Source organism: Vombatus ursinus, unplaced genomic scaffold, assembly GCF_900497805.2.
Source record: "Vombatus ursinus unplaced genomic scaffold, bare-nosed wombat genome assembly UNPS02010822.1, whole genome shotgun sequence".
NCBI classification, from domain to species: domain Eukaryota; kingdom Metazoa; phylum Chordata; class Mammalia; order Diprotodontia; family Vombatidae; genus Vombatus; species Vombatus ursinus.
In genome coordinates this window covers 2,233,847-2,247,302 of record NW_020950600.1, presented here as the reverse complement: position 1 = coordinate 2,247,302, position 13,456 = coordinate 2,233,847, and the positions used below count along the sequence as shown (strand labels likewise).

Here is a 13,456-nt window from a genome sequence, read left to right as displayed (position 1 = left end):
GGCCCGAGCGTTACCTGGGCTCGGTCAAATTCCCGCCTCTCAGTTTTTTTCCGCTTGGAAAACGCAGGGACTGCGGTCTGGAAGCCTGAGGGGAGCGGAGCCTTTAAGACCGGTTTTCAAGAAGGCTGGGGGCTGGTGAGCCCTCGGGAGCACCCTCACGGGGGGCAGTAGGAAAGGAGCCAGTTTAAAAGGTGAACCAGCAAAGAGGGAGATGGTTAGCGCAACGACAGAGGTGGTGGAGTCTTTTATTTTTTTGAGATTGGCGAAATTCGAAGAGTGTAAGCAGGTGGGAAGGGACCAAGGAGGGAGCGTAACACTTAGTAGCTGTAAGCATGTGTCGCACACGCCACTAAACCTCGGTGCCTCAGTTTGCTCATCTGTAACATAAAGACAATACACCTGCCTCCCAGGATTGTGGTGACACGAGATGCCTGCTTAATGTTTTGCACGTCTAAGAGCGTTATATAAATACTATTAGCTGCTATTAAACTGAAGGGGGAAGCACTCGTGGAAGATGGGATGGCACGGAGATCACCTTTGCTAGGGTATGCGAGGAAAACGCTCTTTTCAAGGGAGAAATAGGCAATGACAGGGGCTAGTTGAGGTCAGACACAGCACTCTCCCCGATCCCTGGGCGGAGGCAGACTGGCTGGGCACAGTCCCTCCCCACCCCCAGGAGCACCAGGATACCGCCCATTCCCATTCTGTGCAAGCTCCATCAGTGGAATACGGGGCGTGCCACAGCTGGGTCTTTGCTAGAGCCTCGGAGGAAACACTTAGTGAAGGTTTGTTGGTTGGTAGCAGAGGAGCCCGGATTCCCGAGGGGGGAGAGGGGGTGAAAACCTTTACGACAGAGAGAGACTTTGGGACGGGGACTGACGGCTTGAGGTCAGCCTCTGCTCCCACCTCTCCAAACCTAGAAGAGGGACCCACCTTGGGGACTATCTGGTCCAGTCCCAGAGGCCCCAGAAATGGGAGGTGATTTGCTTCAGGTCATTCAACTCTTATTAACCGGAACAGAAGAATAATAAAACGGAGCCCAAATCCCACACGCTGAAAGAACCTTAGAGACCACTTTGTCCTGCCTTTGAAAGGCAAGGAACAGAGCCTCAGACCTGGGGTCAAGGATGGACTGGGAGTCAGGAGGGGGTTCTGGTGTCTGATTTTTCAGCCAGGACGTTGGAACTGAAGTTTCCTGAGGAATGGGGAAACCAGACCTTCCTGAGCAGAGGTCCTTGGTCACATGACTGGGGTGGGGCAGAGAATGGCAGCCCTGGGGTGTTTCCATTTTCATCCTGCCCCCAAGCTCGTCCACGCCGCCCCCAAACGCGTCCCGCCACCCCCAGCTTGGATCTGTGGGGAAGTTTAAGTGGCTTGGGAGGGCACGGCTTTGATAGCAAAGGGCTGGGGCTGGAGGGGCAGCAGCATCGTCTCCCAGAGGACATCGGCTCTCCAGCAGGAGCTCAGGGTCCGGCTCCTTCCCTGCCTTGCCTCCACGTCCCAGTAAATACACTGCTACTCTCCTAAGGAAGACCTTGATGAGAAAATGGTGACTGAGTACCTCACGGTCTGGGGAAGCATTTCCTCTTTCTGGGGGACTCTGACCTCTACAGGGATTCAGGATCCCTGAAGCATCTCCCATGATCCACTTAACATATCCTACACATTGAAGCAGGCCCTCCTGCTCAGACCTTGAATACTGCAAAAGACGCCAGGCAGGCTAAAATTTCATGAGAAAAGGGTCCCCAGGAAGATGTGGCCCTCCACTAGGAGTATAGATGCTACTGTATTCCCCCTAGGGAAGGGCCCCCGACAGCCCTGGCCAAACCTGGGTAGAGGGAGGTGCCCTGCCCAGTCTGCTGCCAGTCCCTGGGGTGCCCCCTCCCCATGTCATGAGGGAGCCAAGGGCACCCTGAGGGTCCCAGTGTGGAGACCAGCTGTAGGTGGTGGCCAGGTTTCCTTCAGTGCCCAGGGATGGACCCTTAGGCCAGGCCAGGGCCCAGTCTCCGTCCAAAGAACCCCCACAGTGGGGGCTTTCACTGTCTACTCCCAACCTCATCACCTGGTCCACCTGCCACAGATCTGCTCCCCCTTCCTTGAAGTATCTCAAGCCTATGGTTTCCTATCCTGGAACTATCCCCCAGGTGGGCAACACTGCCCCGGGGAAACCCTGACTGCTTCCTCTCCTTTCAGCTGAGTGAACAGGCCAAGGACTGGAGAAGTTGGAGGGTCAGAGGTTAAAGGCACAGAGAAAAGCCCTGATCCTGAAATCTTTAGGCACTTTACTGGGAGTTTTATCAGTGAAAGGACGGATCCAATTCTATTCACGTCTCTGTGCTTCTGCTCCAAACCTCACTGTTCAGGCTCTCCGCCCCTGGGCCCGGGCCCAGCGAAGCTTCCACTGCTGTAGGGAGAGGCCGTCCTGGTCCTGGAGCTCTCCAGGGAGGGCGTTCTGCCCTGGCTGGTCCCACCTTGGGGGCAAGGCAGCGGGGTCTTGACGTAGGTCCCTGGGGGTCCCGGATCTTCCTCCCAGCCCAGCCCTGGAGCACCCCCTTTCTCAGCTCTCCTCAGCCCCGCTTGTCGGCTCCCACCCCAGGTCCCTCGGCCCCGGGGCTGCGCCTCTCACCAGTCCCCTACGGCCTTCAGAAGCTGGGGGATACGGTCCAGTCCCCGCTCCATCAGCTCCTCGAGGCGATGCAGGATGGGGCCCAGATGCTGTTGCTGCTTCTTCTCCTCAGACTCCTGGATCTGAAGCAGTTCTAGGGGGAGGGGAGGAATGCAACATGACTCATTGAGTGTCCATTAAATGCCTCTGCTGGGCAGGAGCACGTTCGGTGGTGGGATTTTAACATGCATGTCCAGTCCCCATCCTCAAGGATTTTTTTCAGTCTAAAAGGGGGAAAGGTCTTGCACAGAAACAAGTATGCTAATAAGGGAGAGTGAAAGGTTAGAAAATAGAATAAGACACGTGATGTTTTAGGAAAATGTGAGAAAGTGGATAACTTTCATCTGGGGAAGCTGCTTCAGGTTATACAAAGGAGACGTGAACTGAGATGAAGATGAGGGACAGTCTTTTCATGGCCTGAACAAATAAATGCACAGGCACAGGAGAGAGCGTGAGGAAGTCAGATTTGGCCAGCATCATCAAATTTAACCTTCCATGGAGCCAAGAAGTCCAAGATGTCTTCTGGGTCACAGCATTTCAGACACTTAATTATTTCAAGGCGTCCTCCTCCAGGTTAATCTGATCTTTCTTTGTTGAGGTCTGGGCATTTTCAAAGCGGCATGTGTGGAGGGCACTGCATGGGCCATTTTTTCCCCATGAACCTTCACGTTCTCTCCTTGACCTCAAACATCCACCCAGTGCTGGGTCCTGGGCATTGTGCCTCTACACTATCCATGTATCCATTTCGGCTGCCAAGAGATGGCCATGTGGCAGAAGACGACGGTGCAGAGATCGGCAAAGTGATCTGTATGGAGATCGTCCATATGGAGGCCTATCCACTCTGGACACCTATGTCAGCAAAAACCTGAAATCCACACCAGATTGAATAATGACCAAGAAATTGACTGAAAACTACAATAAGTGGTTCCTTCCACCCCAGAACTGCACCAGAAGCCTTAAGTCCAGAGGCCATAGGAAAAGGGCCCACAGCAAATGGCAAAGCAAGCAAGACTCCTAGCACAACCAGAAAAGGGTCAGGGCCAAGGGCAGCCTCCAGGCAGCAGTTCTGTAAAAGCCCCCCCTCAAAGCCCCCAAACAGGAAGGGCCCTGGGGTCCCTGTCCTGACTTGCCAGAGAGGGCCTTGAAGAGCCAGAAGAGCAGAGGGCTTTGGAAGGAGGAGGCTGGGGTGGGAACCCAGATAAACCAGGGTCAGACTAGGCAGGGCCAAACCCACCGGCCACAAGTGCAAAGCTGGGGCGGTGAGTATCCTGACCCCCACAGAGCTCCAATTCAGGAGCTGAAGCTGCAGAGATGAAAAAACAAAACAAAACAAAACAAAAAACAAAGAAAACACCAACTAGTATCACAGTCTAGGAATCCAGCCAGAAGAAAGAGAGAATAACTCTGTTAACAGCTGCAGGTGAAGACTCAAAGAAAAACAATGGATTTTTCTATAAGGACAACCTGAATAACTAGAAAGATAAAAAAAAAGAAATAAAAGCTCTTGAAGAAAGAATAAATAAATAATAGCTTAGAAGAGAAAGAAGTAAATCTTACATTTGAAAACCAGAGGAGTCCAAAAGAAATTCATGACTCTATGAAACAGTAAGAAGTATCAGAACAAGACTAAAAGGTTAAAAAAAGAAAATGTGGATATCAGATATCACAAACAACCACCGGCTTGAAGAACAGATCCAAGACAGATAACTTAAGAATCATCGTACTCTCTGAAAACCAGGATGGATTTAAAAGGGAAAAAAAAACCGCCTGGACACAATATTTCAGGAAATCACAAGTGAAAACTGCTCCGCTCTATGAGAACCAGGGGGCAAAGCAAAAGTATAAAGAAGCCCCGAAGCATCTCCTGAAAGGAATCCCCCAAAAAGAATGTCCCACATCAAAGAAAAACTACTGCTGGTATGCCAAAGGAGGCAGTCCATGCAGACCAAGATACCACAATCAGGATCACGTAAGACCACAGAACAAAAGGAGATCTGGGAGTACGGTACTTCTAAAGTCAAGAGAGAGAGACAGGCTTACAACTAAGAATAATTCACCTAGCAAAGCTGAATATAATCCTACAGGGGAAAAAAATGGATTTTTAATGGAACAGAACTTTGCAGCATTTTTGTGGTAAGGACCAGAGCTGAGTAGGAACTCTGGCATACAAACACGAGAGAGCAGAAAAACCTGGGAAGGTAAATGTATTGGAGGCCTCAAAAGGGGCCGTATGAGATGATGCTAACATTCTAAAGGGGAAAAGAAACAAATGTTCTTTCAGGCCTGAAGTTCATCAAAGGGAGTTAGATAAAAACAGAGGGCCTGGGGAAGAACTGGTCCTGCTCTAAGGGAGGAGAAAAAGAAGGCAGAGCCCAGTGCAGATGAGGGAGGAAAAAGTGGGGGCTGCTGCTTCTCATGATTGGGGTGGAACATGGTGGGAGGGGTGAGGAAGCAGCGGCAGATGAAACTCATTTCTACCAGAGGTGGACGGAGGAGGGTTGAACATACACACTTTGGTGTGGAAGTACTCCTGACTCAAGAGGGGAGCAAGTGGGGATGAGGGCAGGGGGATGGGATGAAAGGGAACATGATGGTGGGGGGGGGGTTTGTTCTGTAAGCAAAACAAACTTCCTGACGCTGAAGGGGAGGAAACAGGAAACAAGGAAGAGAATCAAGAGGGGCCCACTCACTGGAGAGCAGCCGGACAAACTGTGGCCTGTCAGTAGAAGGAACTATGGCTGTGCTGTAAAAACTGATGGACGAGAGGATCACAGGAATCCTGGGCAGCGTGAACCGACCAGAACCAGAGAGCAGTTTGCACAAGGTCTGTCAGAACAATGGCTGGCTAACGGCGTCCGTGGAAGGCCTAACCCAGCTCCTGGCGGGGAGGAGACGAGTCAGGGTGCAGAAAGACCGGGACATTTCTGGAAGCGGCCACATGGGCTGGATTCGTTCTGCTTGACGATGCTTCTTTTTCACAAGGTTGGTTTGTTTTAATTGTGTGGGACTGGGAGAGGGAGAGAGGGAGAAAGGGTGATCAATACTGATTTTCCCCAAAGAGGGATTTTTTTAATCATGCATAGAAAAGAACAGAAGGAAGTTCATAGGGAAACAGATCAAATGTAGGAGCGTTTTGAAAGTCAGGTAGTGGCCTGAAATAGAGGGTCACAGTTTCAGAAACTGTGTGTGTGTGTGCGTGTGTGCTCTTTTTTGGGGTGTTTAATTTCAAAAATTTTTAAAAAGAAAAAAAAGGTTGATTGAAAGAGATTTGGACTCGAATTCCAGAAACTGAATTTTGGGAGGAAAAGTGTGGGAGAACTTGGAGCAGAGGAGAAAAAGATCAAGGAAAAAGGACCTGAAGATTCAAGGGGGAGGAGGAGGAAGGAAGTGATGGCACGACGAAGGGTCAGAGGGCAAGACACAAGTCAAACAAATGGGGAAGCAAAGGGGAAAGTGAGAGAAGGAAACAAGACACAACAGAGAAGGTTAAAGGGATAAAGAGGTGAACAAGAGGAGACCATCCACAGACAGGCTGAAAGACAAAGACAAGCTTGGTCAAGGGGGCTGAGGCCGACCCCGCGCCTGCAGCGCCTGGATCTCTGAAAGGGGCAAGTTCCTCGGTTCACACTGAAGGCGGGTCGGGCTGTCTCCCAGAACAAGAGGGTAAAGGTGAAAATCAAGGAAGTCCTCTGGGTCTCACCTCTTGATAAGAGGCAAACTGCAGTTTTGGTAATGCCCAGAGAGCTAAAAGCAGGGTGATACCTGTAAATAACATTTTATTGTATTTATAAACGTAAAAACCTGTTCTTAGCTACAGGTAGGGCAGCTGGCCAGCTCCAGCTCATGTTCATTGGGAATGACCGAGTGTCCCAATCGCCAGTCCAGTGGTCAATCCTGATGGTCTGCTCTGCTGCAGACCTCGCCGACCACCCCTTTTTCTCCTAGTAACATGAGTTTATTGTTTCTATGCAGAAGACTTTCCCTGACATTTCAACCTCACATCACCAGCCATCTATGGGACGCCTCAAATTGGACGTTGGGAGGCACCTCAAACTTAACGTGTACAAAACAGAATCTGACATTCTTTCTTTGCTAACCTCGTCCTGTTCTGGTTCATAACCTCAGCATTATTCTTGATCCTCCCTCCCTCTCTCTTCCTGAATCCCATCAGCTGCTGAAACCCCTCTTTCCATATCCATGACATTTCTTGCATTCAGTCAGATCACCATCACCTCTCACCTCGAGTCTCTCCCCACCCCACCCCTTTCTCCCAAAGTGACTTTCCAACCTTGCTTGAGCTCTTCCCCAAACTCCTCCAAATACCTGTAAAAAAAAAAATGGTTCTAAACCAAAGTGACTTTCCTTAAGAGAAGACCTGACTATGTTCCTGTCCTACTCAAACGCCAAATGGTTCCCCCTGCTGCCTCCAGAATCAAATAAAAAGTCCTTGGTTTGGTTTCAAAGTCTTTTCCAACATGGCCACAGTCTCTCTCACTTCACTTTTCTTCTTGTACTCTCTGGTCCAGCCAGCCCTCTGTTTGTTCCTGACACATGGCCCTCATCTCCCACCTCAGCACCTTTGCCCCACAGACTCCCTGACTCCCTCTCTTCCTTCAAAACTCGGCTCTGGCACCATATTCTACAAGGAAGCCTTTCCTGCTTCCTCTGACTGCAGTGCCCTCCCTTCCAAACCACTTTGTCAGAGACACACACACACACACACACCCCTACTGTATATACATGTTGTCTCCTTGAATAGACTGTGATTTTCTTGACAGTAGGGATTACGTCATTCTTTTATTTGTGCCCCTGGCACCAGGCAGGTGTTTACCAAATGAGATCACACAGTAAGGGTTAGAGGAAGAGGTGTGCAGTGGAGGTGCTTGGGAACTCCTTGCTGAGGGCTGGTGAGGATGATAACAAAAGAGAGGTAGGTCTATTGTCTCCCAGAGGCATGTTTTGGCAGAGAACCTCCTAAGACGTGTCAAAACAGATGAGTAACTACCAGTTGAGGTGATTCACATGGCCACAAATGATACTGCTAGAAAACCTTGCCAAAAGTTACTCAAGCTTGGGCGAGAAACCGAAGACCCAAAGGCTATAGGTGATGATTACATCACTGAAATCCAAAGAAGGCAAAGGATGAAGAAGAACACTATGGATGTGGAAAGTAAACCGAAGGCTCAGAAGAGGGGGTGTTTGAGGAGGATGTTTGGATTTCTAAACCACAGCTTTAAACTATGACCAGGGACGGAGGGCATCTCGGAAGAATGGATTTGCCCTGGAGGATGGAGCCAAGAAGGTGGAGGGAACCATGCATTTCTGAGGAGCTCTCCCAACCCAACCCTCTAAAATAATTTAAAAACCTGTCAAATCAACCCAATGATAGCACTTCTAGGGCTGTATCCCAAAGAGATCCTACAAATGGGAAAAGGACCCACATGGACAAAAATATTTACAGCAGCTCTTTGTGTGGTGGCCAAGAATTGGAAATTGAGGGCATGCCCATGAATTGGGGAATGGCTGAACAAGTTGCGGTATATGAATATAATGCAATACTATTGTGGTATAAGAAATGATGAGCAGGCTGACTTCTGAAAAACCTGGAAAGACCTACATGAACTGATGCTGAGTGAAATGAGCAGAACCAGGAGAACATTGTACACAGTAACAGCCACACTGTGTGATGACTGACTTTGATAGACTTAGCCCTTCTCAGCAATGCAAGGATCTAAGACATCTCCAAAGGTCTCATGATGGAAAATGCTATCCACATCCAAAGAAAGAACTATGGAGTTTGAATGCAGATCAAAGCATACTATTTGCTCTTTTTTTTGTTTTGTTTTGTTTCTTCTTTCTTGTGGCTCCTCCCATTGGTTCTAATTCTTCTTTACGACATGACTAATGTGAAAATATATTTAATAAAAATGTATATGTAGCGCCTGTTTCAGATTGCACACCATCTTGGGGAGGGAGGTGGAGAAAATTTAAACCTTAAAAGCTTATGGAAGTGAATGCTGAAAACTAAAAATAAATAAACGAATTAAAAAAAAAAAAAACTTGTCAAATAAAATTCTGAGGTAACCAAAATGGAATCAGAACGACTCATTTTCCAGTCCAAGACAGTTTAAGTAGACAGAGAGGTCAGCGGACACTGTGGAGGGGACTGGCTGAGGGTGCAGCCTGGGGAGCAGCACAGGCTGTAGGCCACGGAGGGTCCGGAGGCAGCAGCTGCTTTAGTGGCAGCACGAGGAGGCGAAATACCTAGACAGAAAGAGATCAGAGGGGATGGACCCCTGTGCCAGCACTGGGTGTAGAACCGGGTGCCACGTGGCAGTTCCTTCACCAATTACCCAGTTCAAGGTTGCAGTTTCAGGGTAGAGAGGAGTGGTTACGTTCTGCCATTGAGAGGGAGCAGAGCTCAGACCAGGAGAACAGTGACCAGAACTCTCCCCAGATCACCCTACTTCAGAAGCACTGTAAACCTACATGCCACAGACACTCAAACTGGCCATTGCCCCCAGAGGTGAGCAGAGCCCAACTGTAATATAAAGTCCAAAGTCAAGAAACAGGCTAGAAACGTGAACAAACAACAAAAAAAGACCCTGACCATAAAACTCTTATAAGGTGACAGGGAAGCTCAAGACACAAAATCAAAAGACAGTGACTTGAAAACATCTACAAACAAAGCCTCAAAGAAAAAATGCAGATTGGACATAAACCCAACAAGAATTCCTAGAAGAGCTAAAGAAAGATAGAAAAAAGAAAAGATGGCAGAGAGAATCTAGGAAGTTGCCTGAGATCTCCCCAGTTTCCCTCAGAAACGTTAAATCAAGCCTCTAAATGGATTCTGGAGTGACAGAACCTAAAAAAAGATGGAGTGAAACACTTTTTCAGCTTAGTAACCGAAGCCTCTCAGTCCTGGCTCAGCAGGCCAGCTATGAGGCCTCCAGCCCCAATGCAGAAGGTAAGCTGCCAGCCCTGAAAACAAGGCAACAACAGATGCGACTAGACTGGGCCCCTCTAGTGCAGTGAGTAAGCTGCCAGTACCTGAGGCCCCTGGCCCCCAACACAGTGAGCTTGGGACTATGCCCCCTGTGCACCACAAGGAGAGCTCCACTTTAAAAGCCAGGGAACAGGTCAACAAAATGAGTAAGAAGCAAAAACTAACACTGACCACAGAAAGTTACTACGGTGACAAGGAAGATCAAAACACAAACTCAGAAGAGGACAGCACTGTCAACATGCCTACATCCAAGACCTCAAAGGGGGATATGAATTGGTCTCAAGCCCAAGAAGTCTTCTTGGAAGAGCTCAAAAAGGATTTTAAGTCAATAAGAGAGGTAGAAGAAAAACTGGGAAAAGAAATGAGAGGTATGCAGAAGAGTCAACAGCTTGGAAAAGGAAGGACAAAAATTGACAGATAAAAACAATTCCTTAAAAAATACAGTTGGCCAAAGTGGGGAAAAATCCACTGAAGAAAACAACTTCTTAAAAAGTACAACTGGGGGACAGCTAGGTGGCTCACTGGATAGAGCAAGTTAGGAGGACCTGAGTTCGAAAGCGGCCTCAGACATGTAACACTCACTAGCTGTGTGACTCTGGACAAGTCACTTAACCCCAACTGCCTCCCCCCTCCCCCCACAAAAAAAAAGCAGAATTGACCAAATAGAAAAGGAGGTGCAAAAGCTAACTGAAGAAAATAATTCCTTAGAAATAAGAATTGGGCAAGTGGAAGCTAATGACTCTATAAGATGTCAATGAATCAGTCAAACAAAATCAAAAGAATGAAAAAATAGAAGAAAATGTAAAATACCTCATTGGAGAAACCACTGACCTGGAAAATAGATCCAGGAGAGATAATTTAAGAATTATTGGGCTACCTGAAAGACATGATCAGAAAAAGAGCCTGGACAGCATCTTTCAAGAAATTATCAAGGAAAACTGCCTTGATATCCTAGAACCAGAGGATAAAACAGTCATTGAAAGAATCCACTGATTACCTCCTGAAATTGATCCCAAAATGAGAACTCCAAGGAATATTGTAGCAAAATTCCAGAATTATCAGGTCAAGGAGAAAATACTGCAAGCAGTTAGAAAGAAGTAATTAAACTATCTTGGAGCCATGGCCAGGATTACACAGGACCAAGCAGCTTCCACATTAATGGATTGGAAGGCTTGGAATATGACATTCCAGAAGGCAAAGGAGGAGCTTGGATTACAACCAAGAATCAACTACCCAGCAAAACTGAGCACTCTTTCAGGGGGAAAAGAGGGACATTTAATGAAATAGGGGACTTTAAAGCATTCCTGATGAAAATACCAGAGGAGAATAGAAAATTCTATCTTCAAATACAACACTCAAGAGAAGCATAATAAGGTAAACAGGAAAGAAAGAAAAACATGTTATTCAATAAGGTTAAACTGTTTATATCCCTACATGAGAAGATGATACTTGTAACTCTTGAGAACTGTATCTTTATTTTTTTTAAAATTTTTTTATTTTTAACATGTGTTTTTAAAACTTTGGGTTACAAATTTTCTCCCTTCCTCCCTCCCCACCTACCCTCATTGAAAAGGCAAGCATCTCAGTATGGGTTATAGATATGTAGTCATGCAAAACACTTCCACTGTAGTCCTGTTGTGAAAAACTAAGTATATTTTCCTTCATCCTATCCTACCCCCCATTTATTCTATTCTCTCTTTTGACCGTGTCCCTCCTCAGAAGTGGTTGCTTTTGATTATCCCCTCCCCCAATCTGCCCTCCCCTCTATCAACCCCCTGCTCTCTTGTCCCCTTCCCCCTTATTTTCCTGTAGGGTAAGATAGATTTCCATACCCCATTGTGTATGTTATTCCCTCCTTAAGCCAAATGCTATGAGAGTAAGATTCACTCATTCCCTCTCACCTTCTCCCATTTCCCCTCCACTGCAAAAGCCTTTTCTTGTCTGTTTCAGGTGAGATATTTTACCTCATTCTACTTCTCCCTTTCTCCTTCTCCGTGTATAATCCTCTCTCACCCCTTAATTTTATTTTCCAGACATCACCCCTTCATCTTCAACTCACCCTGTGACCTCTATCTATCTATACATATAATTTTTTTCCCTCCCACTACCCTAATACTGACAAAGGACTCATGAGGTACAAGTATCATCTTTCCCTGCAGGAATATTAACAGTTCAACCTTAATAAGTCTCTTATGATTTTTCTTTCCTGTTTACCTTTTCCATGGTTCACCTGAATCTTGTATTTGAAGGTCAAATTTTCTATTCAGCTCTGGTTTTTTCCACAGGAATGCTTGAAAGTCCCCTATTTCATTGAACGACCATTTTTTACCCTGAAGGATTATACTCAGTTTTGCTGGGTAGGTGATTCTAGGCTGCAGTCCTATCTCCTTTGCCCTCTGGAATATCATACTCCATGATCTCCGGACCCTTAATGTAGAAGCTGCTAAATCTTGTGTTATCCTGATTGTGTTTCCACAATACTTGAATTGTTTCCTTCTGGCTGCTTGCAATATCTTCTCCTTGACCTAGGAATTCTGGAATTTGGCTACAACATTACTAGGAGTTTTCCTTTGGGGATCTCTTTCAGGAGGTGATTGGTGGATTCTTTCAATTTCTATTTTGTCCTCTGGTTCTAAAATATCAGGGCAGTTTTCCTTGATAATTTCTTGAAAGATGACGTCTAGGCTCTTTTTTTGATCACGGCTTTCAGATAGTTCAATAATTTTTAAGTTTTCTCTCCTGGATCTATTTTCCAGGTCAGTTGTTTTTCCAATGAGATATTTCACATTCTCTTCTATTTTTTCATTCCTTTGGATTAGTGTTACAGTGCCTTGATTTCTCAAAAAAAAAAAAAAAAAAAGCAGGGGTAGCAATCTTGATCTCAGATAAAGCAAAAGCAAAACCAGATCTAATTAAAAGAGATAAGGAAGGAAACTACATCTTGCTAAAAGGTACCATAGACAATGAAATAATATCAATACTAAACATATGCACCAAGTGGTATAGCATACAAATTCTTAGAGAAGTGAGTTAACAGGCAGAAACAGCAGAACTATAGTAGTGGGATTTCTCAACCTCCCCCTCTCAAAACTAGACAAATCTAATCATAAAATAAACAAGAAAGAAGCTAAGGAGATGAATAGAGTTTTAGAAAAGTTAGATATGATAGATGTCTGGAGAAAACTGAATGGGGATAGAAAGGAGTATACTTTTTTCTCCATGGCACATAGCACCTACACAAAAATTGTCCATGTATTAGGGCATAAAAACCTCACAATCCACTGCAGAAAGGCAGAAATACTAAATGCATCCTCTTCAGATAATGATGCAATTAAAAGTACTGTAATAAAGGGCCATGGAAACATAGACTAAAAATTAATTGGAAACTAAATAATCCTAAAGAATGAGCGGGTCAAACAAATCAAAGATAATTTCATCAAATAGAACAATAACGAGACAACATACCAAAACTTATGGAATGCAGCCAAAGCAGTTCTTAGGGGAAATTTTATATCTCTAAACGCTTACATGAATAAAATAGAGAAGGAGGAGATCAATGAATTGGGCGTGCAACTAAAAAAGTTAGAAAAAGAACAAATTAAAAATCCCCAATTAAACACTAAATTAGAAATTCTGAAAATCAAAGAGAGATTGATACAATTGAAATTAAGAAAACCATTGAGCTAATAAATAAAACTAAGAGCTGATTTTATGAAGAACAACAACAACAACAACAACAACAACAAAATAGATAAATCTTTGGTTAATTTGATTAAAAAAAAAAA

General features: G+C 45.8%; 1 protein-coding gene across 2 annotated transcripts; it reads right to left on the bottom strand.

Annotated features, from left to right (window-relative positions):
• Positions 1-2,262: 2,262 nt before the first annotated feature.
• HAUS5 (HAUS augmin like complex subunit 5) lies at positions 2,263-5,850 on the bottom strand. 2 transcript variants are annotated; one of them, XR_003568557.1, is made up of 3 exons: positions 5,356-5,850; positions 2,627-2,759; positions 2,263-2,471 (listed from the first exon to the last, which is right to left on the bottom strand). XR_003568557.1 is itself a non-coding variant. In XM_027855586.1 (3 exons), exons 1-3 carry the CDS (start codon positions 3,160-3,162, stop codon positions 2,360-2,362), a joined length of 252 nt encoding a protein of 83 aa, XP_027711387.1. In that variant the 5' UTR covers positions 3,163-3,961; the 3' UTR covers positions 2,263-2,359. The 2 variants fall into 2 exon arrangements, 1 of the variants encoding a protein (XP_027711387.1); XM_027855586.1 differs by lacking the exon at positions 5,356-5,850 and adding an exon at positions 3,156-3,961.
• Positions 5,851-13,456: the final 7,606 nt, after the last annotated feature.